Source organism: Solea senegalensis, unplaced genomic scaffold (genome assembly GCF_019176455.1).
Source record: "Solea senegalensis isolate Sse05_10M unplaced genomic scaffold, IFAPA_SoseM_1 scf7180000016065, whole genome shotgun sequence".
Lineage (NCBI taxonomy): Eukaryota > Metazoa > Chordata > Actinopteri > Pleuronectiformes > Soleidae > Solea > Solea senegalensis.
The window spans coordinates 1-27,597 of NW_025321572.1; the positions used below are offsets into that span (position 1 = coordinate 1).

The 27,597-nt window shown below is 46.8% G+C and overlaps 2 protein-coding genes across 3 annotated transcripts; both read right to left on the minus strand.

Annotated features, from left to right (window-relative positions):
• Positions 1-3,865: 3,865 nt before the first annotated feature.
• LOC122762757 (arf-GAP with Rho-GAP domain, ANK repeat and PH domain-containing protein 3-like) lies at positions 3,866-20,490 on the minus strand. The gene is made up of 35 exons (XM_044017941.1): positions 19,518-20,490; positions 16,907-17,054; positions 15,683-16,603; positions 14,487-14,527; positions 14,289-14,374; positions 14,144-14,211; positions 13,675-13,899; positions 12,395-12,464; positions 12,185-12,305; positions 11,908-12,092; positions 11,728-11,834; positions 11,457-11,656; positions 10,967-11,052; positions 10,676-10,858; positions 10,460-10,601; positions 9,828-9,932; positions 9,581-9,743; positions 9,403-9,505; positions 9,127-9,325; positions 8,966-9,029; positions 8,724-8,887; positions 8,435-8,647; positions 7,544-7,649; positions 7,313-7,460; positions 7,138-7,206; positions 6,987-7,061; positions 6,780-6,897; positions 6,567-6,695; positions 6,350-6,486; positions 5,950-6,032; positions 5,794-5,829; positions 5,462-5,525; positions 5,246-5,389; positions 5,122-5,160; positions 3,866-4,923 (listed from the first exon to the last, which is right to left on the minus strand). The coding sequence occupies exons 2-35, from the start codon at positions 16,978-16,980 to the stop codon at positions 4,474-4,476; spliced, it is 5,118 nt and encodes a 1,705-aa protein (XP_043873876.1). The 5' UTR covers positions 16,981-17,054; positions 19,518-20,490; the 3' UTR covers positions 3,866-4,473.
• A 33-nt stretch (positions 20,491-20,523) lies between these two features.
• Positions 20,524-26,924, minus strand: LOC122762758 (START domain-containing protein 10-like). Of its 2 annotated transcripts, none has more exons than XM_044017943.1 (7): positions 26,775-26,924; positions 24,415-24,654; positions 23,060-23,207; positions 22,880-22,983; positions 22,528-22,645; positions 20,892-20,944; positions 20,524-20,798 (listed from the first exon to the last, which is right to left on the minus strand). In XM_044017943.1, exons 2-7 carry the CDS (start codon positions 24,559-24,561, stop codon positions 20,583-20,585), a joined length of 786 nt encoding a protein of 261 aa, XP_043873878.1. In that variant the 5' UTR covers positions 24,562-24,654; positions 26,775-26,924; the 3' UTR covers positions 20,524-20,582. The 2 variants fall into 2 exon arrangements, with proteins under 2 accessions (XP_043873878.1, XP_043873877.1); XM_044017942.1 differs by lacking the exon at positions 26,775-26,924 and adding an exon at positions 24,895-25,419.
• Between the last annotated feature and the right edge of the window lie 673 nt (positions 26,925-27,597).

The window sequence follows — 27,597 nt, forward strand, 5'->3', positions numbered from 1 at the left end:
AGAACCACGAAGAACCACGAAGAACCACGAAGAAGAAGAGTAATCCTCCTGCAGCAGCCGCTCAAACAACCACAACACCACCTGGGTTAAGGTGGAGGAGAAGAAGAGGAGGAGGAGGAGGAGGAGGAGGAGAGTGGGGTACACTCACTCCAAGCTTCCCAAAGTCCCGGGTCCTGGTCCTGAGAAGAGCCGAAGTCCCAGCGGAGTTCTCCCGGTGCTTTTATATCCGAGCCCGCGGTGAGGAGTCAGTGCACAGAGGAGAGAGGAGCAGCATCTCACAGGAGGAGCAGGAGGAGCAGGAGGAGCAGGAGGAGCCGGGGTCCGGTGCGCGGAGAGCCGGATCAGAGAGTCGGAGCAGCCGAGGGTGGAGGGAAAATGAAAAGTGGAATAAAAAAAAAGAGGCGAGCGCTTCAAAAAGGAGTAAAATGAAATGATTAGCAAACAAGAGCAGAGGGATTGGGCAGCCTCAGCTCTCTCTGCTCCTCCTCCTCCTCCTCCTCCTCCGCCTCCTCCCCGGCTCTTCCTGGCTCCTCTGTCCCGGCGGACTGCTCCTTCTCTCGGCTCCGCGGCTCCCGCGGGAGCGGCCCGCACCGGCAGGGGGCGGGGATTATGCCAATTTTCAGCGTGGGACACGCCCCCGCTCGTCCAATTGGCCGAAGTTGCGCGTGACGTCAGCGTGCACGCCAAATAAGGGGATCCGCGTGCTCGACAACGCGCAGTGAAAACAGTGAAACGAAGTTTAAAAACAAGAACAGGTGAGCACAGGTGAGAGACCGCCCACTGTGTGACGTCACTGCGCGCACACACTGTGTTCACTTTGAGGTTAAACATCATCTTATCTTTGATGATGAGTTTTGTTTTTGTTTAAAACATAAATATTATTTGACACTTTAGTTTCATTTGAACTGAATCAAATACGTCACAGACTCCTGGAACCTGGAATCTGTCCTGGAAAAGGTTTTTAAAAAGGACTTGATAATCCAAGACCTTCTGTCTAGATTTAGGCCATCACAAATCCTGGGGAAGTCCTGGAACCTCCAGGATCAAGGATACAGACCAGATCTTTAAGTCCTAGACATCAGTCTGCAGACACACAGCACCACCCAGTGGACAGACGGTGCCACTGCAGAGACAGAGAGAGACAGAGAGAGACAGAGAGAGAGACATGCATGCGGAGCTGAACTGGACCAGGTCCTGCTCCTTATTGACATCCAGCAAAGAGTCATCTCACCTCCAAACTAGTGACCCCGTCTCAGACCACCACCAACAACCCTCCCCTGCATCTGGACCTGCATCTGGACCAACATCTGGACCAGCAAACAAAAGGACAATGACATCACCGACTGAGACAAGACAGCGAACTACGTAGAACGTTACCTGGCATTAAAACGTGAACACACATCTGACCACAGACCACAGAGCCCAGACTGAGCAAGACCCTGACCCCATGCAGGCCCACACAGACAGACCTGGCAACCAAGAGAGGACAGACAGACAGACAGAAGAGAGAGACAGACAGCGTTACAGTTTGTCCTGCGAGAGAAAAGGACATGCACCATGAAGCACAACATGTGTCTAACTGCTGGGACTGAGGGACAGACAGACTGAGGGACAGAGAGACAGAGAGACTGAGGCACAGAGAGACTGAGTGACAGAGAGACAGACAGAGAGACTGAGGGACTGAATGACAGAGAAGGCCCCAGAGGGACAGAGGGAGCAACATTACAGTTTGTCCTGCGAGAGAAAAGTAAATGTACCATGAAGCACAACATGTGTGAGACAGGGGCAAGGGTGAGACAGGGAGACAGAGGCAGGGAGACAGGGAGCAGGAGACAGGAGCAAGGAAGTGAGTGACAGGAGGCAAGGGGAGGCAGGGGTGGCTTAGGGACACAGGGAGACAGTGACATGGGGCAGAGGCAGGGAGTGAAAGAACCCACAGGGGCTGCAGAGGCAAGGAGACGGGTGAGAGACAGGAGACAGAGACAGGAGTGAGAACCTTGAGACTGGGCGAGAACTTGAGGAGACAGAGACAGGAGACAGGGAGCAGGAGACCACTTGAGAGGCAGGGAGAGAGAACGGAACAGCGCGCGCACACACACACACACCTTAGTGAAGGAGGACACTGCCCTCTAGTGGAGATAACGACACATCACACTGACTGACTGCGTCCATGGTGACGTCACTTCAGCAGCTGTCGCCTCGATTTCACTCGCACATGAGAGAACCAGAACCAGAACCGGAACTAAAACAAACACCAGAATTAGAACCAGAACCAGAACTAAAACCACAATCAAAGCTAAAACCTGAACCAGAAGTTAAACCACAACTAAAACCAGAGTTAAACCCTGGACCAGAACCAGAACCAGAACACACTTATAGTTTTAGGTTGTGAACCAACTCATTAGTTTAGAACAATGACTGTGTGAATAAATGACTGTGTGAAGAAATGACAGTCTGAAGAAATGACTGTGTGAATACATGACTGTCTGAAGAAATGACTGTGTGAATACATGACTGTGTGAATACATGACTGTCTGAAGAAATGACTGTGTGAATACATGACTGTGAATACATGACTGTGTCTGAGAAATGACTGTGTGATACATGACTGTCTGAAGAAATGACTGTCTGGCTGTGTGAATACATGACTGTCTGAGAAAGACAGTCTGTGAAGAAATGACTGTGTGAATACATGACTGTCTGAAAGAAATGACTGTGTGAATACATGACTGAAGAAATGACCTGAACAAAATGACTGTGTGAATACATGACTGTCTGAAGAAATGACAGTCTGAACAAATGACTGTGTGAATACATGACTGTCTGAAGAAATGACTGTGTGAAGAAATGACAGTCTGAAGAAATGACTGTGTGAATACATGATAAATACATGAACTGTCTACATGACTGTCTGAAGAATGAACATGACTGTGAATACATGACTACATGACTGTCTGAATGAACTGTGTGAATAAATAAATGTGATATGTGTGTGAATACATGACTGTCTGAAGAAATGACTGTGTGAATACATGACTACATACATGAACTGTGTGAATAAATAAAATGTGTGAATACATGACTGTCTGAAGAAATGACTGTGTGAATACATGACTACATACATGAACTGTGTGAATAAATAAAATGTGTGAATACATGAACTGTCGCTAAATAAAAACCTGAATTTAGACTTTGACTGACGAATAAAGAATCCTTGAATCATGTTAGCTTCATGTTAGCTTCATGTTAGCTTCATAGACAGCTAGTTAACTCATCTGAATAAGTGGCGAGGTAAAATTAACCAAGTGGTAAGTTAGTTAACCTGAACTCAATTACAAGCAAGTTAACACACCTGAACTAGCTAACTGTTTAACTGTTTACTAAAGTTTAAGCTAATACGTTTTTAACATATTCAAGAGCTTCAGCTGACTGTGTGTGTGTGTGTGTGTAGTTAGCACCGCGAGTTAGCATAATGAGTTAGCACATAGCCGCCATGATTTAAAAGAAAAGAAATGCGTTAATTTCAGCAACTCATGTTACTTACACGTTAAACGTGACGTCAGCGGAAGATACTTGTCCTCCTGTCCTCCTGTCCTCCTGTCCGCCACAGAAAACAAAGATGTTATAATGAGGACGAGAAGACTCACTGCACCCATGAGAGCAGAGAAGTTAAGTGTAGGGTTAAAGGTCAAGTCTGTGGCCTGTGTGTGTAATTTCAACAATGAAGTTACTGTGTTTTTTTAATCTTAAATATTATTGTTTTGAACTGTTGTTCTTGAACGTACACTTCAGGATCAAACCCTTCGTCTTCCATTTAAAAGCCAACCTGTTAAACCACTGATCCACAGAGCACACAGACAGCAGATTACAATCCAAAATATAGACTTTAATAATAATAATAATAATAATAATAATACATCGTATTTTTATAGCGCTTTTAATATCATTGTTCACGTGTTTATACTATAATGAACATGAAGAGTCGTCACAGTTAGTGTGTGTGTGTTCAGGGACACCTAGTGGACAGATGCGACATAACACATTATATTTGACACTGAGCGTCACTTCCTGTCATTTGCACAAACAAACTTGAAAATAAATACATGTGTGTCCAAGGTGGGGCCTCAGACTGGGCGGGGCCAAGAGGAGGAGCACAGAGGATAACCAACATACTATCATTTTGGAAGTGCTGAGGTCTCCATGACGTTTAAAATCCATGTTCTAGGGTTTAATCCTCAAATTTAAAATCCATGTTCCAGGGTTTGAAACTCAAATTTAAAATCCATGTTCCAGGGTTTAATCCTCAAATTTAAAATCCTATGTTCCAGGGTTTAATCCTGCATCTCTGTGTTAACTTTTCACTTCCTGATTGATGACTGTCCTGACTCAGGGGCGTGTCCTCATCCTTCCTCCAATCATAAAGCCCTGTAGGATGTTTAACTCCTCCTCCTGTGACTACAAACTCTTCCTCTCTTAGACGTCACACGGCCTCTCGTCCCCGTCCCCGTCCCCGTCCTCGTCCAGTGTCTTCTTGGTGAAAGCTGATGACAGCTCCTGCAGCAGCAGTTCCTGAGACGGAGTGCAGCCTCCCTGCAGCTGCTGCCCCCTTCTGGCCGTTGGGGAACTGCGGCCTGCTTCTCTCTCCAGTGTCTTCGCTGAGCCGCCTTCTGGGTCGGGGATGATCACGTGATCCTCAAGTCCCGCCTCCACAGGTACAAGTCTGAGTGGCGGGTGATCTGGAACCTCGTGAGTCTCTGTGGCGCTGCTGGACAGAAAGCTGGTCTCCAGAGACTTCAGAACCTGAAGCCCGAAGTCCCCGACCTCCTCGTAGAGCGGCTCAGGGAGGTCAGGGTGGTCAGGGAGGTCAGGGAGGTCAGGGAGGTCCGGACGCTCATCCAACGAGTCCTGCTGAACCTTCATTGGCTGAAGACACAGAGACACAAAGACACAGAGACACAAATACACAGAGACACAGAGACACAAATACACAGAGACACAAAAACACAAAAACACAAAGACACAGAGACACAAAGGCACAAAGACACATTAAGACAGAGAAAGTTAGAGTACAATATACAAAGTTAAAGTACACTATACAAAGTTAAAGTACACTATACTCACAAAGTACATGGACAGCGTCCGTCTGTTGTGTAACTTCCTCTTCAGGAAGAGAAAACAGAGAAAGTGATGAATTCTGGGAAAGAGCAGCTGTTTGATGATGTCATCAGAGTAAAGGTGGTCTCACCAGCGTCTGATTGGCCGACAGCATGGTACTGTTACTCTCTCTCTTGTCTCCTCTGATCGGGACGAGCGGCATCGTCCCGAACTTCTGTTTGGAAATGTCGGACGACGAGTGGCGTCGCAGAACCGGAGGACCGGGCTCATCGTTCTGGAAAATACCCAGAATTCTGTGAGTCACACCTGGATCAGAGGGAATTCTGGGATTTGACCTGAAACTGACCTGAGCTTTGAGGAAGCAGGTGGTCCAGTCCCACAGGTCGCCCTCACAGCTGCAGCACAGGAACCTGAGGAGTGAAGCTTTCATCACTACACAGCCAAACACTGCCCCCTACTGACAGAACAGCACACAGTTAACCCAGCTCTGTCTATCTGTGGTCGTCCCCTGGTGTTCCACAAGGAGCCACGCGAGGCCACGGCCTTCTCACATTCTACAGATCTACAGGAACAAGTCCAGGTTCAGGTTCTTCAGGTCTTCTTTGTGATATACGTAGAATCACAGCTAACTCATCACATGACACAACATTGATTATTGATTGACAGGTTTTGACTCACAGCTGGTGTTTGTCTGACATCACAGTGAGGCCCCACCTGCAGGTGCACAGACAGGTCATCAGCTGACGACCTCTGACCTCAACCTCGCCCAATCACACGTTAGATCTCAGGTCAAAAATCACATGGATGATGAAAATGGATTCAGGTCCCTCTTACCTGGTTGGAGCTTTCAGTTTCTTGCGGATGCCGATGTAGACCTTCATGGTCTTCAGAGACCACTCCTTCTCTGGTTTGATGCTCTGAACAAAAACAGCAACAAAGAGAGATATCAGACCTGGTCTGTGGTCTGACGTTCTGGTCTCAGGGCTATGGTTCTGGTCTGATGGACTGACGTTCTGGTCTCTGGTCTAAGGTTCTGGTCTCTGGTCTAAGGTTCTGGTCTCATAGACTGAGGTTTTGGCCTGTTGTCTAAGGTTCTGGTCTCAGTACTAAGGTTCTGGACTGAGGTTCTGGTCTGTGGTCTAAGGTTCTGGACTGAGGTTCTGGTCTGTGGTCTAAGTTTCTGGTCTGATGGACTGAGGTTCTGGTCTGAGGTCTAAGGTTCTGGTCTGGTTACCTTCTTGTCTTTGAGCAGCAGCAGTTTCTGCTCTTTGATCTGGAACGTTCTCTCCTGGAACTTGTTTCCCTGAAGAAACTTCTGAGGCTCCTCCCTACACCAGACCACGCCCACTTTCATGATGTCACTCTTATAGGCTGCAGAGAGAGAGCGAGACATTCAATTGTCTGTCTGCTCATCACTGATCACTGATGTTATTGATCACAGGTGATCGTACAGGTGAGAATGTTGATTCCTTCTCCAATAGGAACTTTCTTCACCACCAGGTAGGCGGAGCTTGGGTCAGCCATTTTACACCACTGCAGAGCCTGCTCCAGGACCTTCTCTTTAGGATGTAAAGGACGCTCTGTCAGAGGGAGAGAGAGACGGGTGTGTCAGAGAGACAAACAGACAGGTGTGTCAGAGAGACAGACAGGTGTCTCTGTCTCACCCAGCTGTCCATCTTCAATGGCCTCAAACGTCATCCAGATGTCTTTGTCTCCAGCAGGGACGTTCCTCATGTAAAGAACCTGATTGGTCAGTTCTTCAGCACACATGGTGGGGGACACCTGCAGGGGTCAGAGGTCATAGCTCACACCTGAACATGCTCCTCCTTCAGTAACCATGGTAACGATACTAGCCTCGCTAACAGACTCACCTTCAGTGTGATGCAACAATCTGGAATCTTCATTTCCAGATAAACTTCGATGATCAGATCTCCAGCCTGAGACAACTGCACACACACTCCATCGATCAGTGATCGATCAGTGATCGATCAGTGATCGATCAGTGTCTGTATTGATGGTTACCTGCGTGTCCTTCCATGTGGTGATGAGGCTGATTTCCAGCTCGATCTGAGTCTGATGCTCCTCATCGATCTGAAACAAGTCGATACCACCTGAGCCTTTTTATGAATAACACACAGGAAGTGTGGGCGTGGTTACAGGTTACCAGGTTACCCGGTTACCTGGGAGATGTACTCACATCGAAGACGTACAGGTAGTTGTCGATCAGATCCTCGACGATCTTCACCTCATGTTCTCCTTTGCCGTCCGTCTGGAAGAGACTGGGAGCGAAGAGCAGCGACAGGTTCTTGGTGCACATCTGGTTCAGGTCTGCACATTTCTGCACCCTGACAACGACAAACAACAGCCGTTACTATGACAACCGCTGCTGCTGCTGTGAGCATCCACAGGTCTGTGGGTGTGGCCTCACCTGAACAGGTGACCCACGAGAGCAGTCAGAGTCGTCCTGTTGACTCGAGGAAGACTTCGGATTATTTCCTTGTAACGGTCCAACCTGTGAACCTTCTGAGGGGTCTCTGCAGATTACAAGTTATTCTCCTAGAGATCTTTATTCTTATCAACATCATTATTACTATCATCATCATCATCATCATTATTATCATTATTATTGTTATTATTATTATTATTATTACTATCATCATCATGATTATTATTATTATTATTATTGTTATCATCTTTATAGATAGCATGCATCAAATAATAAGAACAAGTGTGGACCGAGGACAGAACCCAGAGGAACGCCACAGCTTCATATATATGCAGATGATACAGTTTTTCACATCATCCCTTCAAAGAGGTCATAGCCCGGAATCTGTGTGTGTGTCTGCGTCATGACCTCGTTTATCAAGCTCTCAAAGTCCAGAACAATCCGTTCAGACACTGCTGAGAGCGCAGGTTTGATGGTTTTCCTGAGCTCTACGAAGCGGGACGGCACTTCTGTCGACTAGTTACGTCACTGGTGAATTTCACCACTCCTCTAAACAGCAGCGCCTCCTAGTCCGGGCACTCGAGTCCGGGCACATCCGGTGACATACTTTCAACCATAGAAGAAGAAGAACTACTCTGGTTGTAGCTGCTACAACCAGCGCTCTAGTTGTAGATGAAGTGATCTTCTTCTTCTTCTTCTTCTTCTTCTATATAAAGCAGGACACAGCACCAAACTTCATACGGAAATACATATATAACTGTCGATGTGTGCTTGTTTTGTCGTTTAGCATGAGACACGAGGAGCTTTTTGACCATAAAACCACTTCATGTTTCTAAGTACACCTCCTGATCTCACACTCAGACTCAGACTCACTAGCAGCCTGCTGCCACAGTGGGTGGAGGTCGGCCATGAAGATAGGGTCGTCGATCTCTCTGAAGAACCTCTTCAGGACGTCCGTCACGTCCTCGATGAAGTGGTCTCCGATCCGCAGTTTGACGTTGCGAGCGTCTTTGCGAAACTCGTCCATCAGCAGTTTGATCCTGGACTTGGCCCCGTTCTTCCTGTAGATCCCTTCATGACCCAGACCTGTGGAAGAACCAGGACCAGGACTCAGCAACATAAAGCATGGGAGGTGTGCGGTCCTCGGGCTGGTCTTCCTCACCATACTGCGTGATGAAGGACATGCAGCTGTCCACGATGATGGGGATGTCGTTCCTGCTCAGCTGTTGCTCCCTCAGCGTGTTTCCTTTCCCGCCGGCTGCTCGCTGGATGTCCGAGTACCACAGAGTGAAGTCTGCGCGGCCGACGCCCTGCAGGTGGAGCGTCCTGACGGAAAGACCACACCAAACCATGAAGACAAGCAAAAGAAGAAGACCAGCGCTGGACAGACTCTTGTCCTCTCACCTTCCTTTCTCCACCAACACCAGGACGTCCTTCTTCTCATGGTTCTCCATCTCTGATGCAATACCTGCAACACAAACACACCCACGTTCATCTAGACCAAAACCAGTACCAGGACAAGAACCTGGACCTGGATCAGTACTGGGACTGTGTGGGACACTGACTCAGCTCCTGCAGGCGGTTCAGGTTGATGATGTCTTCTGCCACGCCGTCGGTTTGAGGACAGATGAAGAGGTTGGACTTCTGCAGGACAAAGTAGGCGTCCTTCCACTGCTGAGGGTCCAGCATGGCCCGGTACCGCAGGAGTCCGACCCGCTCGAACTCCCGGGTCAGCAGACAGTGACAGCTGAGAGGTGTCGCCGCCTGGTGGTCAGACAACGACGAGACTTTGTTTAATGTGAAAGAATAAGAACGGTTGATGTGAGACGTGTGAGTCTCACCGTCCCGACGGCTCTGGTCCAGCGCTGCAGAGCGTCCGCCGTCTCCACGCCGAACTGCTGCACCTTCTCGGACTTCAGATACAGTTCAAAGGTGTAACGGAACCTGTGGGGGAGGAGCCTGTTACCTCACGAATAACTGATGAAACAATGCAGTGAAGCACATTAGCTCCGCCTTCACCTGTCGATGAATCCGTTGTTGTTGTTGTTGTTGGCGGCGTCGGGTCGACTGACGCCCAAACACACGATGTCTTTGGCGTCGATGTGAGCGCAGGGATCAGCTGATCGCTCCGACTCGTACAGAAGCAGCGCGCGATCCACCGAGCACCAGAACTTCTGAAAGTCTGAGAGGAGACGCGTTCTTCAGACCTCGTCCACTCAAAGAGGACCACGTCTGACTCACGAGGCCTTTAAAGACCTCGTCTTACCGGATCTGCTTTTCCTGCTCAGTGTTCCTCTGCCGACCGAACCAGATTTAAACAGGAACCCAGAGTGAAGGACAGGCTGCATGATCTCATCATACACACCAGGGTCTGAGGACACACACACACACACACACACACAGAGACACACACACACACACAAACACACACACACACACACACACACACACTCACACAGAGACACAGAGACACAGACACACACACACACACACACAGACAGACAGGACTCTGCATTGATGTCCATTCATTTAAAAAGACTAAACAAAGTCTCATCACTAGCCTTCACCATAACCAGTTAACGACTAACACTAACCATAACCATAACCAGTTAACGACTAATACTAACCCTTACCCATAACCAGTTAACGAACACTAACATAACCATAACCAGTTAACGACTAACACTAACCATAACCAGTTAACGTTAACGACTAATACTAACCTTCACCATAACCACAATTCAAATCTTATTCCTAAACTAAACCACTTCCTCATAAATGAGGTTCTGCCTCATGAGGACCAGGTTTTGGTCTCTACTGGTCCCGACAAGGTCAGTGTTTATAACAGAACACACACACACACACACTATGCTAACATGCTAACAGTGGAGTTCAGACCTGATGCAGTGCAGTGATCCAACACCTGGTGGTGCTGTTGGGTGGAGTCAAAGTCGTTGGTGAGACGAGCTGACTCCGCCTCCGAGAAAATGTGAGTGACAGTTTTCAGAAGCGTCTGTTCAGAAACGGCCGAACACAACACCTGTGTGGAAACACGCGTGTTACTGTGCGTCACATGACCGCTGTGATGTCATCGCTGCTGTGGACCTATCAGACCTTGAGCAGCTGTTCCTGGCTGCTGAACGCAGGGTGAGGGAGGCGGAGCCTTCCCTCTCTGTACTTCTGTGTGATGAACTCCCGCCGCTGTTCAGGCGACGCGTCGCAGTCCAGCTCGTCTGAGGGCGACAGACGCGGCGCCCAGAAGTCGTTGGCCCGGTCGTTACCGAGCATGATGAACAGCTGGAAATCATCCATTCATTTATGAGCATTACCATCTGTTGTTTACACAAACAGGATGTGAAAGTAAACAGGAAGTTACAGGTGGACACTCAGCTGTTCTCGTCTCACCTGGACAATCTCGTTACTCCACACACTGGTGTCCAACTTCAGACTCTGGACTTTAGAGACCATCGTCCCCAGACTTCTGTGCTGTCCTGAGACACACACACACACACACAGTCAGTTTCTTCTCTTAAAGCAGTAGATTTTAGAAGAATAGACCGACTGCCAAATAATGAGCTGTCCTATTCATCAATTAAGATACCGACTGCCAAATAATGAGCTGTCCTATTCATCAATGAAGAGACCGGCTGCCAAATAATGAGCTGTAGAAGAAGAACAGCTTGTACGATAGATGTCACTGTTAAAACGTTGCAGTCCATTAGGTGGCGCACATTCTTGAGCTGCTACTTGATGGTAACAGGAAGTACAAGAACACGTCCCTACCTGATTTAAAACAACCTTATTGCACCACCTACTGGACTGGCTGGAAGAACATTGAGTCATTGATTGACAAGGAGGAGACATGACTGACCCATGACCTTTGACCCGGTCCTACCTGCACAGTTCTTGCAGATGACCACACACAGGTTGATGGATGCCCAGTCCGGGTTCGGGGCCTTACAGTCGGCGCAGGTCCGGTTTGATCGGTTGGACCAGATCTTCTCGGCCACCTCGTAGTCAGACAGCGTCTCTGCGATGGACTCCTGCAGTGCCTCCATCCAGTCCCGCTTCTCACGATCCGACTCCGCCGTGAAGCTGAGGGGGTGGGACGGAGCGTGAGTGCGTGGTTTAAGCCATTTAACGACACACAGGTCAGTGTTTGTTACCTGAAGCTTTTGAACGGCGTGATGAGGTCAAAGCTCTTGTGTTTTCCGTCTCTGATGGTGGAACCGCGAGCCTCGATCACCGTGATTCCTATTCCGTTACGAAAACACTACAGTAGCACAAACAAAGAGTCATGACGTGCTAATGCTCCTGGTGGCTCATAAAACCCACTCCCGTCTCACCTGCTCGCTCTTGTGAATCCATATCTGGTCCGTGTTTACGGCGACGTAGACTTTGGACTTGGTTCCCTTCAGCTCGAGGGCGCCGTGTTTCTGACAGTGAGACCCGGGACCGAAACGCCGGCGTCCGAACACCTGCTGATCCCTGACGTGTTCCTGCAGAGTGGAGACCCAGCGGCGCCGCAGCACTGAAACCACACAGCAGACCCGTTCAGTGGAGCCCGATCACATGACCTGCTGGGCAGGGGACCAGGATCATGTGACTGATGACGTCATTTACCTTCATTTTCAGCCCGGAACACAAAGATCCGCTGACTCGTCACTATTTCAAACTTGTTGTCTTTGGAGGGGCGGGACATCTGGATGGCAGCCAATGGGATGACTCCTTTAGGATAAACATCCTGAAACACGGGAAAGGAAAAAAGTCAACTTTATAAACATCAATATGAATCAAATCTGTATTCAACGGTTGAATTACAAACTTAATCACCTTCTCGCTGCCAAAGTACATTAGGTTTTTCCCGTCAAACTTCACCAAGCGTTTCTGAAAAACATAGTTTCTGAAAAACAAAGACCATCAGAGTCAACGAGGGAGTCAACGAGGGAGTCAACAAGAGAGTCAACCAGGGAGTCAACGAACCAACGAGAGAGTCAACGAGAGCGTCAACGAATCAACCAGGGAGTCAACGAATCAAACGAGAGTCAATCAACTAGGGGAGTGTCAACGAGAGTCAACGAATCAACGAGAGAGTCAACAAATCAACGAGGGAGTCAACGAGAGAGTCAACAACGAGGGAGTCAACGAGAGAGTCAATAAATCAACGAGGGAGTCAACGAGAGAGTCAATAAATCAATGAGGGAGTCAACGAGAGAATTATAAGAAGTGAAGACAAACACAAACCCAGTGAAGGATGAAAAGGAAGAGAAGAAGGTGACGAAACAGAGGAAGCTTCTGAGGAGGGAGGAGACAGAGGGAGGAGCAGAGAGGAGGAGATGCAGCAAGAGAGGAGTCCTGATAAATACACACTCACACACGCATAGACACACACACACACACACACACACACACGTGTCACTGATGTAACTTCCTAAAACAAAACTTCAAGAAAATGGGCGGAGTTTAACATCAAGTCCATTAAAACAGTTCAATGACAACTCAAAACCGTTCAAGGATGAATTAAAACTGTTTCAAGGACCACTAAAACTGTTTCAAGGAGTCAACGACAAAGAGAGTCAATGAGGGAGTCAACGAGAGAGTTCAAGAGGGAGTCAACGAGAGAGTCAATTCAACGAAGTCTGTTTCAAGTGAAGGATGAAAAGGAAGAGAAGAAGGTGACGAAACAGAGGAAGCTTCTGAGGAGGGAGGAGACAGAGGGAGGAGCAGAGAGGAGGAGATGCAGCAAGAGAGGAGTCCTGATAAATACACACTCACACACGCATAGACACACACACACACACACACACACACACGTGTCACTGATGTAACTTCCTAAAACAAAACTTCAAGAAAATGGGCGGAGTTTAACATCAAGTCCATTAAAACAGTTCAATGACAACTCAAAACCGTTCAAGGATGAATTAAAACTGTTTCAAGGACCACTAAAACTGTTTCAAGGACCACAAAAACTGTTTCAAGCACCATTAAAACTGTTTCAAGGACCACAAAAACTGTTTCAAGCACCATTAAAAACTGTTCAAGGATGAATTAAAGACCACTAAAACTGTTTCAAAGACCACTAAACAAGAAGCAGGTGTTAAAATGAAACACACCCTTGTGGAGACAGTTTGTCCAGCCAGCCACTGATGATGGGCGGGGCTCTCTCGGTCAGGGAGGTGTAGCTGGCATATGGGGAAATGGTCAAGTCGTCGTCCGTCTCGTGGGGGGGCAGGGACAGTCCGCGTAGAGGGGACGGGGCTTCGCCAACGGTGCTGTAGCCCTGAGAATCTCCAGAGTGAAGAGCCTGAGACAGACGCTTTGTCCACGACAACTTCTGTCTGAAGACAAAGAAGGAGACAGACAGAGCGAAGACAAAGACAGAGACGGGGCGAAGACAAAGAAGGACACAGAGACGGGGACGAAGACAAAGAAGGACACAGGCGGAGCAAAGACAAAGACAGAGACGGGCAAAGACAAAGAAGGAAACAGAGACGGGGACGAAGACAAAGGAGGAGACAGTGTGGACATTATTATAAGTATACATAACTAAAAGCTCAAATGTATACCATGGTTACTTTTTACCCATGATCCTCTGCGTCTTTCCACTCTTCCTTCCTCATGTCTCTTGTTTCCACTCCTCTTCTGTCAATCTGGAGATTAAAACAATCTTTCTGTTAATTACAGGTGCAGAGTTAATCCTGTGGGATTATAATCCAACATGTCTGACCTCAGAGACGTTTCTTCTGCTGTGGAAAACTGTCTCACAGTATGGACTGATGTCCTCTTCAGGGTCTTCAGGGTCATCAGTGGACACTGAGGACACAGAGACACTTCAGAGACACCTCAGAGGACACAGAGACACTTCAGAGACACCTCAGAGGACACAGAGACACTTCAGAGGACACGTGTGTGTGTGTGTGTTCACCTCTGGTTGATCCTGAAGAATTGTTACTTAAATTGCTGCAACTGAAAAAAACAGACATAAGAAAAAAAAAAGTCAAAGCTCCGCCCCCAAAACACTGAAAGTTCTGTTTCTTTGGTTTGTTCAATCAACTCATGTGTAGAGATGCTGAGTCATGTGTAGAGACGCTGAGTCATGTGTAGAGATGATGAGTCATGTGTAGAGACGCTGAATCATGTGTAGAGAGAGAGATGATGAGTCATGTGTAGAGATGCTGAGTCATGTGTAGAGACGCTGAGTCATGTGTAGAGATGATGAGTCATGTGAGAATCATGTGTAGAGATGCTGATCATGAGTCATGTAGAGATGAGTCATGTAGAGATGATGAGTCATGTGTAGAGATGCTGAGTCATGTGTAGAGACGCTGAGTCATGTAGAGATGATGAGTCATGTAGATGATGAGTCATGTGTAGAGATGATGAGTCATGTGTGATGAGTGAGTGATGAAGAGACGCTGAGTCATGTGTAGAGATGATGAGTCATGTGTAGAGACGCTGAGTCATGTGTAGAGATGCTGAGTCATGTGTAGATGATGCTGAGTCAGATGATGAGTCATGTGTATGAGTCATGTGTAGAGATGATGAGTCATGTGTAGAGATGAGTCATGTGTAGAGATGATGAGTCATGTGTAGAGGCATGTAGTCATGTGTAGAGATGATGAGTCATGATGAGTCATGTGTAGAGACGATGAGTCATGTGTGAGATGATGAGTCATGTGTAGAGATGAGTCATGTGTAGAGATGATGAGTCATGTAGAGAGCTGAGTCATGTGTAGAGATGCTGAGTCATGTGTAGAGATGATGAGTCATGTAGTAGAGACACTGAGTCATGTGTAGAGACGATGAGTCATGTTGAGTCATCATGTGTAGAGATGAGTCATGTGTAGAGATCATGTGTGTAGAGACTGAGTCATGTGTGAGAGACGAGAGTCATGTGTAGAGATGATGAGTCATGTCATGAGTGAGAGATGAGTCATGTGTAGAGACGCTGAGAGACACTGAGTCATGTGTAGAGACGCTGAGTCATGTGTAGAGACGATGAGTCATGTGTAGAGATGATGAGTCATGTGTAGAGACGCTGAGTCATGTGTAGAGATGCTGACTCATGTGTAGAGATGCTGACTCATGTTTATTCCTGCTGATCATTAACTAATCAAACACCTGTTCCTCTCAGAAGTTTGTCTGGGCGGAGTCTGAGGAGCTGACAGATGGCTGCAGTGACTTCTCTCTCCACCGGGGGCAGTAGATCCAGGTAAGGTGCCCCAGTAGATGTCATTTGAGACCATCTCCATCCCTGTGGATCCAGAGTGTCCGCTGCTCTCAACACTTCCAGGACCAGAAGTCAACAAAGTCTTGTTCTGCTCCGTCTGCACAGGTGGAGAAGAAGAGGGCGGAGCCTCCTGGTGGACTGAGGGAGGAACTAAGCGGTTCATACGCGGGGGAACAGGTGGCAACGACCCGCCGGTGTCTGATAGAGACAAACTTCGAGTGGGCCTCGACCTCTCTGGTCGGCTCCACCTCCTGTGGGGTGTGGTCAGTTTGTCATTGAGATCAGAGGTCAACTTGTTGCCAGGAGTGGGCGTGTCCCTGGAGGTGAGACTCTCCAACATGGTGAAACATATGGACTCCTGGGAGAGCCTGCGGGGTGGGGGCGGGGCCGGGTCAGGGGTGGGACTGAAGTGGACGGGTGCAGTCCTGCGCCGGTTGAAGACAGTCCTGGGTTTGGGGACCGGCTTCACCGCAGCTCTGCTGGACTCTGAGTTTGTCAACATGGCGGCGAGGTTTGGCTCAGAACTATTCCTCAAAACCTCAAAGTTCACAGGTCCTGTAGAGCGGCGGTGAGGGGCGGAGCCACAAACACGCTCTGATGAAGACGCAGACTGACAGCGGTCACGTGGCAGATCAGACGCCGCTCTCTGATTGGATGTTTGTGCCTGTGACTTCTGAATGTGACTGACCAGGCGCAGGATTCTCTTCCTGTGTCCAGTGGCGGTCACGCCCAGACTGACCAGAGCATCATGGTCCAGGTGAGTGAAGTCCTGAGCCAATAGCAGAGCAGCTCTACGGAAGGTGTCCAGGTACCTGCAGCCAATAGACATGAAGAAGAACTGTAACCATCTTCATCAACATTTTAACATCGTCATCATCATCACCATCATCATCATCACCACCATCATCACCACCACCATCATCATCATCATCATCATCATCACCACCACCATCACCACCATCATCATCATCTTCACTATCATCATCACCATCATCATCATCATCATCATCATCACCACCACCATCACCATCATCATCATCTTCACTATCATCATCACCACCATCATCATCATCATCACTATCATCATCATCATCATCATGGCCCCGCCCACTCACCTCTCCAGATGAATCGCAGCCAGAAGAGTCTCAACTGGCGTGCTTCCATCCAGCGTTGCCATGACGACCAACATGAAGTCTGGATCTGATGTCACCTCCACATCCAGGAAACATGGCAGCCATCACTGAGCTACAGACAGGTGTCCATCTGAGAGGGGGCGGAGTCAAGAACATGAGACACACACACACCATGTGTCATGTGATGGTATTTGTTTTTACATGTACTGAAAAAAGTGGGTGGAGCTTTCAGAAGGCATGCGTGTGTGTGCGAGAGCGTGTGTGTGTGTGTGTGTGTGTGTGTGTGTGTGTGTCACAACGACAGTGTGTTTAGTTATAGTTTTAAACTATAAATACATGAAGAAGATGATGACACACACACACACACACACACACACACACACAGAGGTCAGCAGCTTCCAGTGTGAAGACAAAGGCTGAACAGGAAGTGACTCACAGCTGCATCCTCCTCCTCACTTCAGCCTCCAGAGGAAACAACTTCTGTTCTGACATGAGACCAGCTACTGGTCCAGGACTCAGTATTTTAAACTGTCCCTGAGCTCCGCCCACTTTCCTGACACACAGGTAAAGAATTACACTGAGGGCGGTGACAACACTCAGAGAGAAAAACCGGAGGACCGGGTTTTCATGGAGACAGGAAGAGACGAGAGGAAACAGACACTCCTGTTCTACTTCCTCCCACTCACTCACACACACACGCACACACACACATGCACACGCATGCACACGCACACACACACACACACACACACACACACACACATCATCAAACCTCATAGGGTGTTTTAAGAACACAATCACGTCTTTATCTCACTGTTAGACACACGTTTATGAAGCACTCACTCTCTCACACCAAAGTCACAGACCAAACTGTGATTTTGGCTGCGGGGACACAGGAGCTGCTGCCCTCTGCTGCCTCGTGTGGTCACTTTATGTCACTGAGTCTAAATTAAATATTTTAAGAGCTGAATTTCACAAAATAAGACAGGCAGCAGTGTGTGTGTGTGTGTGTGTGTGTGAGTGATGTCTCGATGAGGTTTGGTGTAGGAGACGTGATCATGTTCTTGAGTCTTTAGTGGATACAACATGATCTTCCTCGTGTCTCTGTGTCAGGCTGGTTCTAAGCAGCAGGGGGCGCTCACAGTGCAGTCTCCTCTAACTGTGTCAGGACCTCGTACGAGTGAAAGATGCCTTTAAAGTGAGTGACTGTCCGAGTCTGAGTGTGACCTTCATTTACCACCTCCGAGGGGTAAAGGAAGAACAAATAAAATGGGGTGTAACAACAGTGAAGCTCTGTGATGAACAGAAGAATGATTGTTCCTGAGCTGTGACTGGAACACACACACACACACACACACACAGAGGGAGAGAGCAGGGAATTGTGGGTAACATGGTGGATGTGAAGGTGTGAGCAGTTAGGACAGTGGACATCTTTCTGTCCTCACTGGACAGGAGGACATTCACTTTGTGCTGAATTTGAGCCGTAAGCAGCTCAGTCACATGACCACAACAAATAAACAGATTTATAACACACACACACACACACACACACACACAGTGAAATCACAGTGAAATCACAGTGACGTCGCACTAAAATCACAGTGACACAGTGACATCGGTGACATCACAGTCACAGTGACATCGACATCGCAGTGAGTGACATCACAGTGACATCACACATCATCACAGTGACATCACAGTGACATCACAGTGACATCACAGTGACATCGCAGTGAAATCACAGTGACATCACACTAAAATCACAGTGAAATCACAGTGACATCACAGTCGACACAGTGACATCACACAGTGACGTCACAGTGACATCACAGTGACATCACAGTGACATGTGAAATCACAGTGACATCACAGTGACAGTGACATCACAGTGAAATCAGTGGGTGAAATCAGTGACATCACAGTGAAATCAGTGACATCGCAGTGGGTTTTTTCTGACGTTTTGCTTCTTACATGAACTTGAGTTTCCTTTTAACAGGATGTTTGTGTTAAATGTGAACGCCCAGTTTCCCGCTGTCTGTCTCTGACTGTCTGTCTGTCTGTCTCTGACTGTCTGTCTGTCTGTCTGTCTGTCTCTGACTGTCTGTCTGTCTCTGTCTGTCTGTCTGTCTCTGACTGTCTGTCGGAAGCAGCGAATGTTGCTAATGTTGCTAATGCGTCACAGAGGCGGAGTCAGCTGTGATTTGTTTTGGTGAAAAAGTTGAACATGACGTAACTTTAACAATAAAGTGCAGGAAACGACCTGTGACGTTTACACTGAAGCATGACGTCACACACAATGTTTCCATTTTAACACCTGCAGCACTCATCACCTGAGAACACAGTGCATGCTGGGAAGTTACACTGCCAAGAGTGGGTGACAGTTTCACAGCACAGACATGAACCCAGACCTGAACCAAGACCCTCTGAGTCCACAACTGCGTGACTTGTCCCCTCCCCGTCCACTTGTCCTACTGTTTGATTCACTTCGCGTCAGTTGACATAGAAAGTCAAAGCCGCTGAACCAGAACCAGAACTAGCTGCTTCCTGCGGGACTCACTCACATAAGTCCTGCTCCCGGTTTAAAGTGTCTCACCTCTGATCCGGTCTCGGTTCTGGGTCCTGGTTAGTATCCGGGTCTGTGAGGTCGCTGCAGGTCTCTGTGGTCTGGTCCGCGTCCTGGTCTGTGGTTGCTGTGTCCTGAACAGATCTGAATCCTGAACGAGTCTCTGACGGACTCGCGGGCTCAGGGAGGAGAAACTGTGAGCGAGAGTCAATTTACACACGTGACCCACCACACGACTTCCGGTTAAAACTTCAAAAAAATAAAATGGTGGAGACAGAAGAAGACTACTTCCGGCTCTTGTTTCCAAAATAAGATCCACATCGATAAATAACATCTGGAAAAAGTGAAATAAAACAGAACAGACCATAATAATAATAATGATAATAACCCCCAGGTGACCTGAAAACCTGGACCAGGACCAGAATGTAAGTGGGTGTGGGTCCAGTGTTTAGTTGAGGACGTCTTCTGTGGACACGTCCTGTCCACAGAGCACAGTTTCCTCCTCGCTGCCTCAACAACAATCAACATTCTGCAGACAGGAAACAGGAAGTGTGTGAAACAATAAAACACCGTGGTGAGGATCCGGTCTGCAGCTGCAGGAGGACGAGGTCACATGACCTTTGTTATCACAGCAGGAAGACGCTGTGCGTGTGCGTGTGTGAGACTGTGTGTGTGTGTGTGTGTGGATCAGGTGAGACTACAGTGGCGCCACCGTGTGGACTGAAGCAAGAACAACATTCATCTAAAAGGTCAGAACCTGACGATGATGTCAGAGGTCAAGTGACGGACATTTTCAAATTAGACCTGGACCAGGACCAGGACCAGGACCAGGATCTTTACATTTCTGCACGGTCAGTCACAAAATGACAAAATTCAAAACCAACTTTATTGATTAAGAGACCTCAAACAGCAGATCAATCTGTGCCTGTTCTTCCCTCTTTGTCCACTAGGCAGCGCCCCACACACACACACACACACACTAACAGTGACATCACCATCATTTCAAACACTTTATTTTGATTTGTCCAAACAAACACACACACACAGAGAGAGAGAGAGGGAGAGAGAGAGGGAGAGAGAGAGAGGACGTTGACGTTAAGTGTCTTCGTCGTCGCTCTGATGCGTCCTCTCCTCGCTGACGTTGCTCTCGTCGATGTTCTCCAGTGAGGCTGCTCGCTGCAGCGTCAGCTCCGACGCGCTGATGCACGGCAGACAGTTCTGTTCCGGAAACATCCACGGCTTCAGCCCCGGGTCATGTCTGCGCTTCCACTCTGGATACTTCAGGGACGCTTTGTAGATCTTCCTCATCGCCTGAGGACACACACAGACACGGTGAGACACAGTGAGACACACACAGTGAGACACAAAGAGACAGAGAGACATGTCCTTTGTGGACGTTTTTACCTTTGGAGCCACAAACTGAGAGACTCGGTTGACGACCCACTTTGGTAAAGAACCTGGAGACACAGAGGACGCTACTGTCTTTGTGGGGACATTATCAGTCAGGTTTTAGGTTAAACCATCGCACAGAAACAGCACTAGTTAGGGTTAGTAACTCAGATAATGGTCTAGTTTCTTTACTACTGTTAGATCTTAGTGCTGCATTTGACACCATTGATCATGATGTTCTACTGCAGAGACTGGAGCAGACTCTTGGTATCACAGGTGCTGCCCCCTGCTGGTTTAAGTCAGTGTGTTCATATCAATGATAAAGCCTCATTACAAACTAAAGTTTATACTTTTTACCTTATATATGCTTCCTCTAGGGAACATTATTAGGAAGCACAACATACACTTTCATTGTTATGCAGATGACACACAGCTATATCTATCGATGAGGCCGGATGAAATAAATCAGGTTGTTCAAGTCCAGGACTTAATGTCTCAGAGACATTAAGTCCTGGATGACCTGTAACTTTCTACTTTTAAACTTTTATACTCGGCCCTAAACACCTCAGAGAAAAACTCTCTGATCACATTGTCACTTTAGATGACATCACCCTGGCTTCCAGTTCCACTGTGAGGAACCTTGGAGTTACTTTTGACCAGGAAATGTCTTTTGATTCACACATAAAACTCATTTCCAGAACAGCCTTCTACCACCTGCGGAACATTATGAACATTACAAACATTCTGTCTTTACAGGATGCTGAAAAACTAGTTCATGCTTTTGTTAATCTAGATTAGATTACTGTAACTCCTTATTATCAGGATGTTCTAACAAGTCTGTTAGAATCCTTCAGTTCATTCAAAATGCTGCAGCACGAGTTCTGACAGGAACTAGAAAGAGAGACCACATAACTCCAGTGTTAGCTTCTCTACACTGGCTCCACCCACAGTTTAGAATTCAATTTAAAATCCTCCTCCTCACGTACAAAGCACTTAACGGTCACGCCCCTTCATACCTGAAAGACCTAGTCTTACCTTATCAACCTAACAGACCACTTAGGTCCCAAAATACAGGTTTACTTGTGGTTCCCAGGGTCTGTAAGAGTAGAATGGGAGGCGGAGCCTTCAGTTACCAGGCTCCTCCTCTCCTGTGGAACCAGCTTCCAATGACAGTTGGGGAGGCGGAGCCTCTCTCTGTATTTAAAGTTAGACTTAAAACTTTCCTTTTAGATAAAGCTTGTAGTTAGAGCTCTTAGTTATGCTGCTATAGAACTAGACTGCTGGGGGATTTTCCTGTGGTGCACACACATTCACTCTCTCACACTCAGGGTATGATTATGACTTTTTATATGTCATTAACCTTGTCTCTCTCCTGTCTCTCTCTGTCTCTCTCTGTCTCTACCTCCTCTCCCTCTTGTCCTTTCTGTCCCCCTCCTCTCCTGTGTCCATCATTTTTCGGTGGAGGCAGATGCTGCACATGTGTGAGTCTGGTTCTGTCACTGATGCCTAGTGTTTGCTCATTGTGTGACTGTTGTGTTTCTCTGCTCTCTACTGTTGTCTATGTACTGACCTGAGATCATGTATGTGATGATTGAATTATCTGTAAGACAGGATGTGTGTGTGTGTGTGTGTGTGTGTGTGTGTGACTCACCTCTAGGGTCCACCTGGGTCAGGTAGTAGAGGGTGGAACAGTTGGCTCCGTTGGACTGGATCAGATATCCAGTCAACAGAGACACAGCTCGGACATAGTCCTTCTTAGGTGGATGTTGCTGTGTGTACACACACACACACACACACACACACACACACACACACACACACACGTCCTTTAACGTCCTAAAATGTCTCCGTTTAGTCATTTTACCACAAAACAACAGCACAGTCGCCCTCTGGTGGCCACTTCCAGGTTGGACTACGTCCACTTTCTATAACTGAAGAGGACACAGACACCTGGACAGAAATGGACAGTTGTGTGGACAAACAGGAAGTGGAAGCGTCCTCACCGGGTGTTTGACGGAGTAGTTAATGATGAGGTAATCACTGCCGAGAGGAAGCCACGACCTCATGGTCACAAAGTCTCTGTTCTTCAGAGGAGACGGACATTTCCCTGGACACAGAGACAGAGACACAGGTGAGACAGAGTCTTTCATCCTGGTCGCATTGTCCTCATTGTCCTCACTGACAGGAATAATATCCTACGTCCGCGTTCACCGTCAGTCGACCGATGTCGTACGTCTCGATCATGTTTGTGTCCCACTTCCTGCGGTAGCTGGTGTCATGGAGGACATCGTACAGTGTCTCTGCCTTCACGTCCTTACACACGATCCTCATCTGTCACACGGGAGACAGAGACAGACAGACAGACAGACAGAGAGAGAGAGAGAGAGACACAGACAGAGACAGAGAGACGCGGGGTCACACCCTGGTCAGTCCATCACAGGGACACAGAGACAAACAACCATTCACTCTAACACCTATGGTCAGTTTACTTAATCCTAATCCTAATCCTCATACTGCAGGTTTTTGGACTGTGAGAGAAAACACGCACACACACACCTGTGCGTGTGCGTGTGTGTGTGTGTGTGCGCATGGGTGGATGTGTGTGTGTGTGTGTGTGTGTGTGTGTCATGTTACTGGAAGACGACATGTCTTTTTTTCCATGTAACTCAATCAGCAGGACTGAATCATTCATGAGGACTTTGTCTGTCCATCAGTGTCCAACATCCATCCTGACATCAGTTTGTCTTTGTGGAGATGGAGACGTCCACCTGTGACTCTTTGAAACATAGATTTTACAAGACACAGAGGGACATATTTTTACATGAGACAAAGTCAGTGGCTCTTATTTTGAAAGCCAGGTTGTCAGGAAGTGGTTCTATGTAATATTTTACTGTATAATAAAAAGTATATTATATTGCATAATATGTAATAAATGTTAATTTCCCCGAAGGAACCTCCCAAAGGGATTAATAAAGTCGTCTGTCTGGCTGTCTGTGTCATAATATATAACATATCTGTTTGTTTGTATCTCTTAGTTAAGGTGCTATAGACCGAGACTGCACCCTCTCACCCTCACCCTCAGTCTCTGTGTGTGTGTGTGTGTGTGCCCTCTGTCCCCACTCTCCTTTCACCACAACCTGTCCAGGCAGATGCTGCACATGTTTGGTTGTGGTTCTGTCAGTGATTCTTCTCCACTGCCCCTAGTGTTCATTGTGTGAATTCTTGTTTCTCAGCTCTGTGATGTTGTGTGTCTCTGTGATGTTGTGTGTCTGTGATGTTGTGTGTCTCTGTGATGTTGTGTGTGTCTGTGATGTTGTGTGTGTGTGTCTCTGTGATGTTGTGTGTGTCTCTGTGATGTTGTGTGTCTCTGTGATGTTTGTGTGTCTCTGTGATGTCTCTGTGATGTTGTGTGTGTCTGTGATGTTGTGTGTGTCTGTGATGTTGTGTGTGTCTGTGATGTTGTATGTGTCTGTGATGTTGTGTGTCTCAGTGATGTTGTGTGTCAGTGTGTGTCTCAGTGTGTCAGTGTGTAGCTGACCTTGAGTTTCTGGACGCTCCTGCTCTCCTGCTCATGACACCACACGGTCACTCCTCCCTTGTTGTAGCGACTCGTCCAAGCGTCCGAGGACAAACACTGATCTTTGAACGAGGAAAAGTCAGAGTCGTCCGGGATTTGAACCGGCATCTTCCAGGACTGACAGACGTGTCCCAGAGACGAAGACGAGTAACGGAGCCTCAGATCAGTGTGACCCCCACCATCAGCAGCAGCGGCTGACCCCTGACACACACACACACACACACACACACACACAGAAGTGTCTGAACACAGCAGAGACAGCAGAGAGGTCTCACTCTGATACAAACTCCAGGAACCACCGATGAGAGCTGCTGCTCTGACACAACACACATCGACAACACACAAACAACACACAATGAAAACACAAACAACACACAAACACCAGCTAATAAACAAAACAACAAGAGGATCGATCAGTGATCAATAATCTTGTGTCATTACCTGATCAGAGTGACTCATCCTGTTATTAGACCAGCTTTGATCTCAGGGACGCTGCCTTCACAGCATCAGAGTTCCTGAGTCGCACCTGAACGCACCAGCAGCAGCAGAAACTGACACCTGTTGTTCAAGTGCAGCAGTGGGCGGAGCTAAGAGATCAGGTGTCAACAGGTGTTTTCTGTAAGTGAGACATGGTCGACTGTCCTGTGTGTGAGACAGGAGAGGACAAACCCTGACATCATGTCTCACTGACGTTTGTCTCTTCTACCAGCAGAGGGAGCTCTGTGTGTGTGTGTGTGTGTGTGTGTGTGTGTGTTCATGGTTCCAGCTGATTTTCAAAGCGATTAGTTCAATAAAAAACAGTAAATAAATATATATGAAAAATATAAAGTGTATACGTCAATAACAAACATATATTAAGTGTCTTTAACAGAGTGCAGTAAAACACCTTACTTTAGTCTCTCACTCCCATCAACTCATTTATATATACTTTTATAAAAACATCACAACAAACGTGTAACACTCATTCACACACACACACACACTCACTCAACAAACAACAATTACACACACACACACACTCACACTCACTCAACAAACAACAATTACACACACACACACACACTCACCACTCTACACAATAAACAACAATAATTATACACACACACACACTCACTCACTCACTAAACAACAATAATTACACACACACACACTCACTCACACCACTCTACACAATAAACAACAATAATTATACACACACACACTCACTCACTCACTAAACAACAATACACACACACACTCACTCACTAAACAACAATAATTACACACACTCACTCACTCACACCACTCTACACAATAAACAACAATAATTATACACACACACTCACTACTAAACAATAATTACACACACTCACTACACACTCACTACCACTACACACACACTCAATAAACAACAATAATACACAGACTCACTCACACACACACCAATACAACATTACACACACTCAACAAACAACAATAATTACACACACACTCACTCACACCACTCTACACAATAAACAACAATTACACACACACACACACACACACACTCACTCACTCTCTCAATAAACAACAATAATTACACACACTCCTACACTCTACACAACAAACAACAATAATTACACACACACTCACTCACTACACACACTCACTCACTCAATCAATAAACAACAATAATTACACACACACTCACTCACTAATAAACAACAATTACACAAACATTCAATAAACAATAATTACACACACACACATACACACACACACTCAATAAACAATAATTACACACACACTCACCTACACTCACTCAATCAATCAATAAATAAATAAACAATAATTACACACACACACACACACACTCAATAAACAACAACAATTACACACACACACTCACTCTCAATAAACAATAATTACACACACATACACACACACACTCAATAAACAACAATTACACACACACACTCACTCACTCACTCACTCACTCAATAAATAAATAAACAATAATTACACACACATACACACACACTCAATAAACAATAATTACACACACACTCACTCACTCAATCAATCAATAAATAAACAATTACACACACATACACACACAATAAACAATAATCACACACACACACACACACACACACACACACTCACACACACACACACACACTCACTCACTCACTCAATCAATAAATAAACAATAATCACACACACACACACAGCGGTGACGTTAACCCGTGCTCAAACTCACGGGGCCAGGAAACCCCGTAATAACTGCCGCTAGCGTTGAGCTAATCCACGCATCAATTAACACATAAAAGTCATTTTTGTAACAAACTGAAAGTTACCTGCGCCACGGGAATTGAACCCGCGTGTTTAACAGCACGTCACAGAGCAGTGAGCTTTATGATAGAAGTGTTTAAGAGCGACAAACCAAAAGCTTTTAAAAGATTAAAGGGACAGAGACGTAAACAGCACCTCCGAGCGTCAGGACCACGAAGAAGAACCGTAGCTCCGCCCCCTCCGCCTTCAAGACAGTTTTGTCATGGTGGCCACTCGTGGTACTGCAACAACAAATACTCACGCGGCCCAAAAAGTAAAGCAATTTTCCCACTGAGAACAATAGTAATAGAGACACGTGTAAAAGTGTCCACAGGACATCCGGAGACATGGACACAGGACATACGGAGACATGGACACAGGACCATCGTCTTTATATTCTATATTTTGAATTCATGGAGTTTCACATTTGTAAAACCTTCCTAAAGGCCATAAAGAGCCCGGAAACATCTTATTTCTCCAGTGACGTCACAGCCGTGTACGAGCTCAGCAAAGCGCGGTCATGTGACGTCTCGGAAACGGCGGTACGATGTGAACACTGATGCCGATGTGAGGCAATGAAGGGGTTACTTTTTTTATTTTTAAAATACAAAGACAAAACAGGTTTTAGTTATTTATTCGTCATTTAGTTTATATTAACGAGTGCTGTGTGGATTCATAGTGATGAACACATGAACGACACTGTTCATAACGGTCCTGATAAATGTGATGAACACATGAATGAGAGTTGAAGATAAACACGTTGTTCTTGTTCCTAATAATCTGATCATGAGTCTGCAAGTTTATTGTAATATTGGATGATTATTACATGATTACATGAACCTTAAATTG

Bases quoted from the DNA above. Each gene is read 5' to 3' on its own strand.
- LOC122762757 (XM_044017941.1), bottom strand. From the start codon at position 16,980: ATGTTGGTCGTCATGGCAACGCTGGATGGAAGCACGCCAGTTGAGACT. The intron at 7,650-8,434 runs GTGAGTCTGAGT...TGTAATCTGCAG, and splicing joins ACTGTGGCAGCAGGCTGCTA to AGACCCCTCAGAAGGTTCAC. The intron at 6,696-6,779 runs GTGAGACAGAGA...TCCCTCTGACAG, and splicing joins CATTGAAGATGGACAGCTGG to AGCGTCCTTTACATCCTAAA.
- LOC122762758 (XM_044017942.1), bottom strand. The intron at 23,208-24,414 runs GTCAGCTACACA...CCCGTGTGACAG, and splicing joins GGAGCGTCCAGAAACTCAAG to ATGAGGATCGTGTGTAAGGA. The intron at 22,984-23,059 runs GTCAGTGAGGAC...CTCTGTGTCCAG, and splicing joins GGACGTAGGATATTATTCCT to GGAAATGTCCGTCTCCTCTG.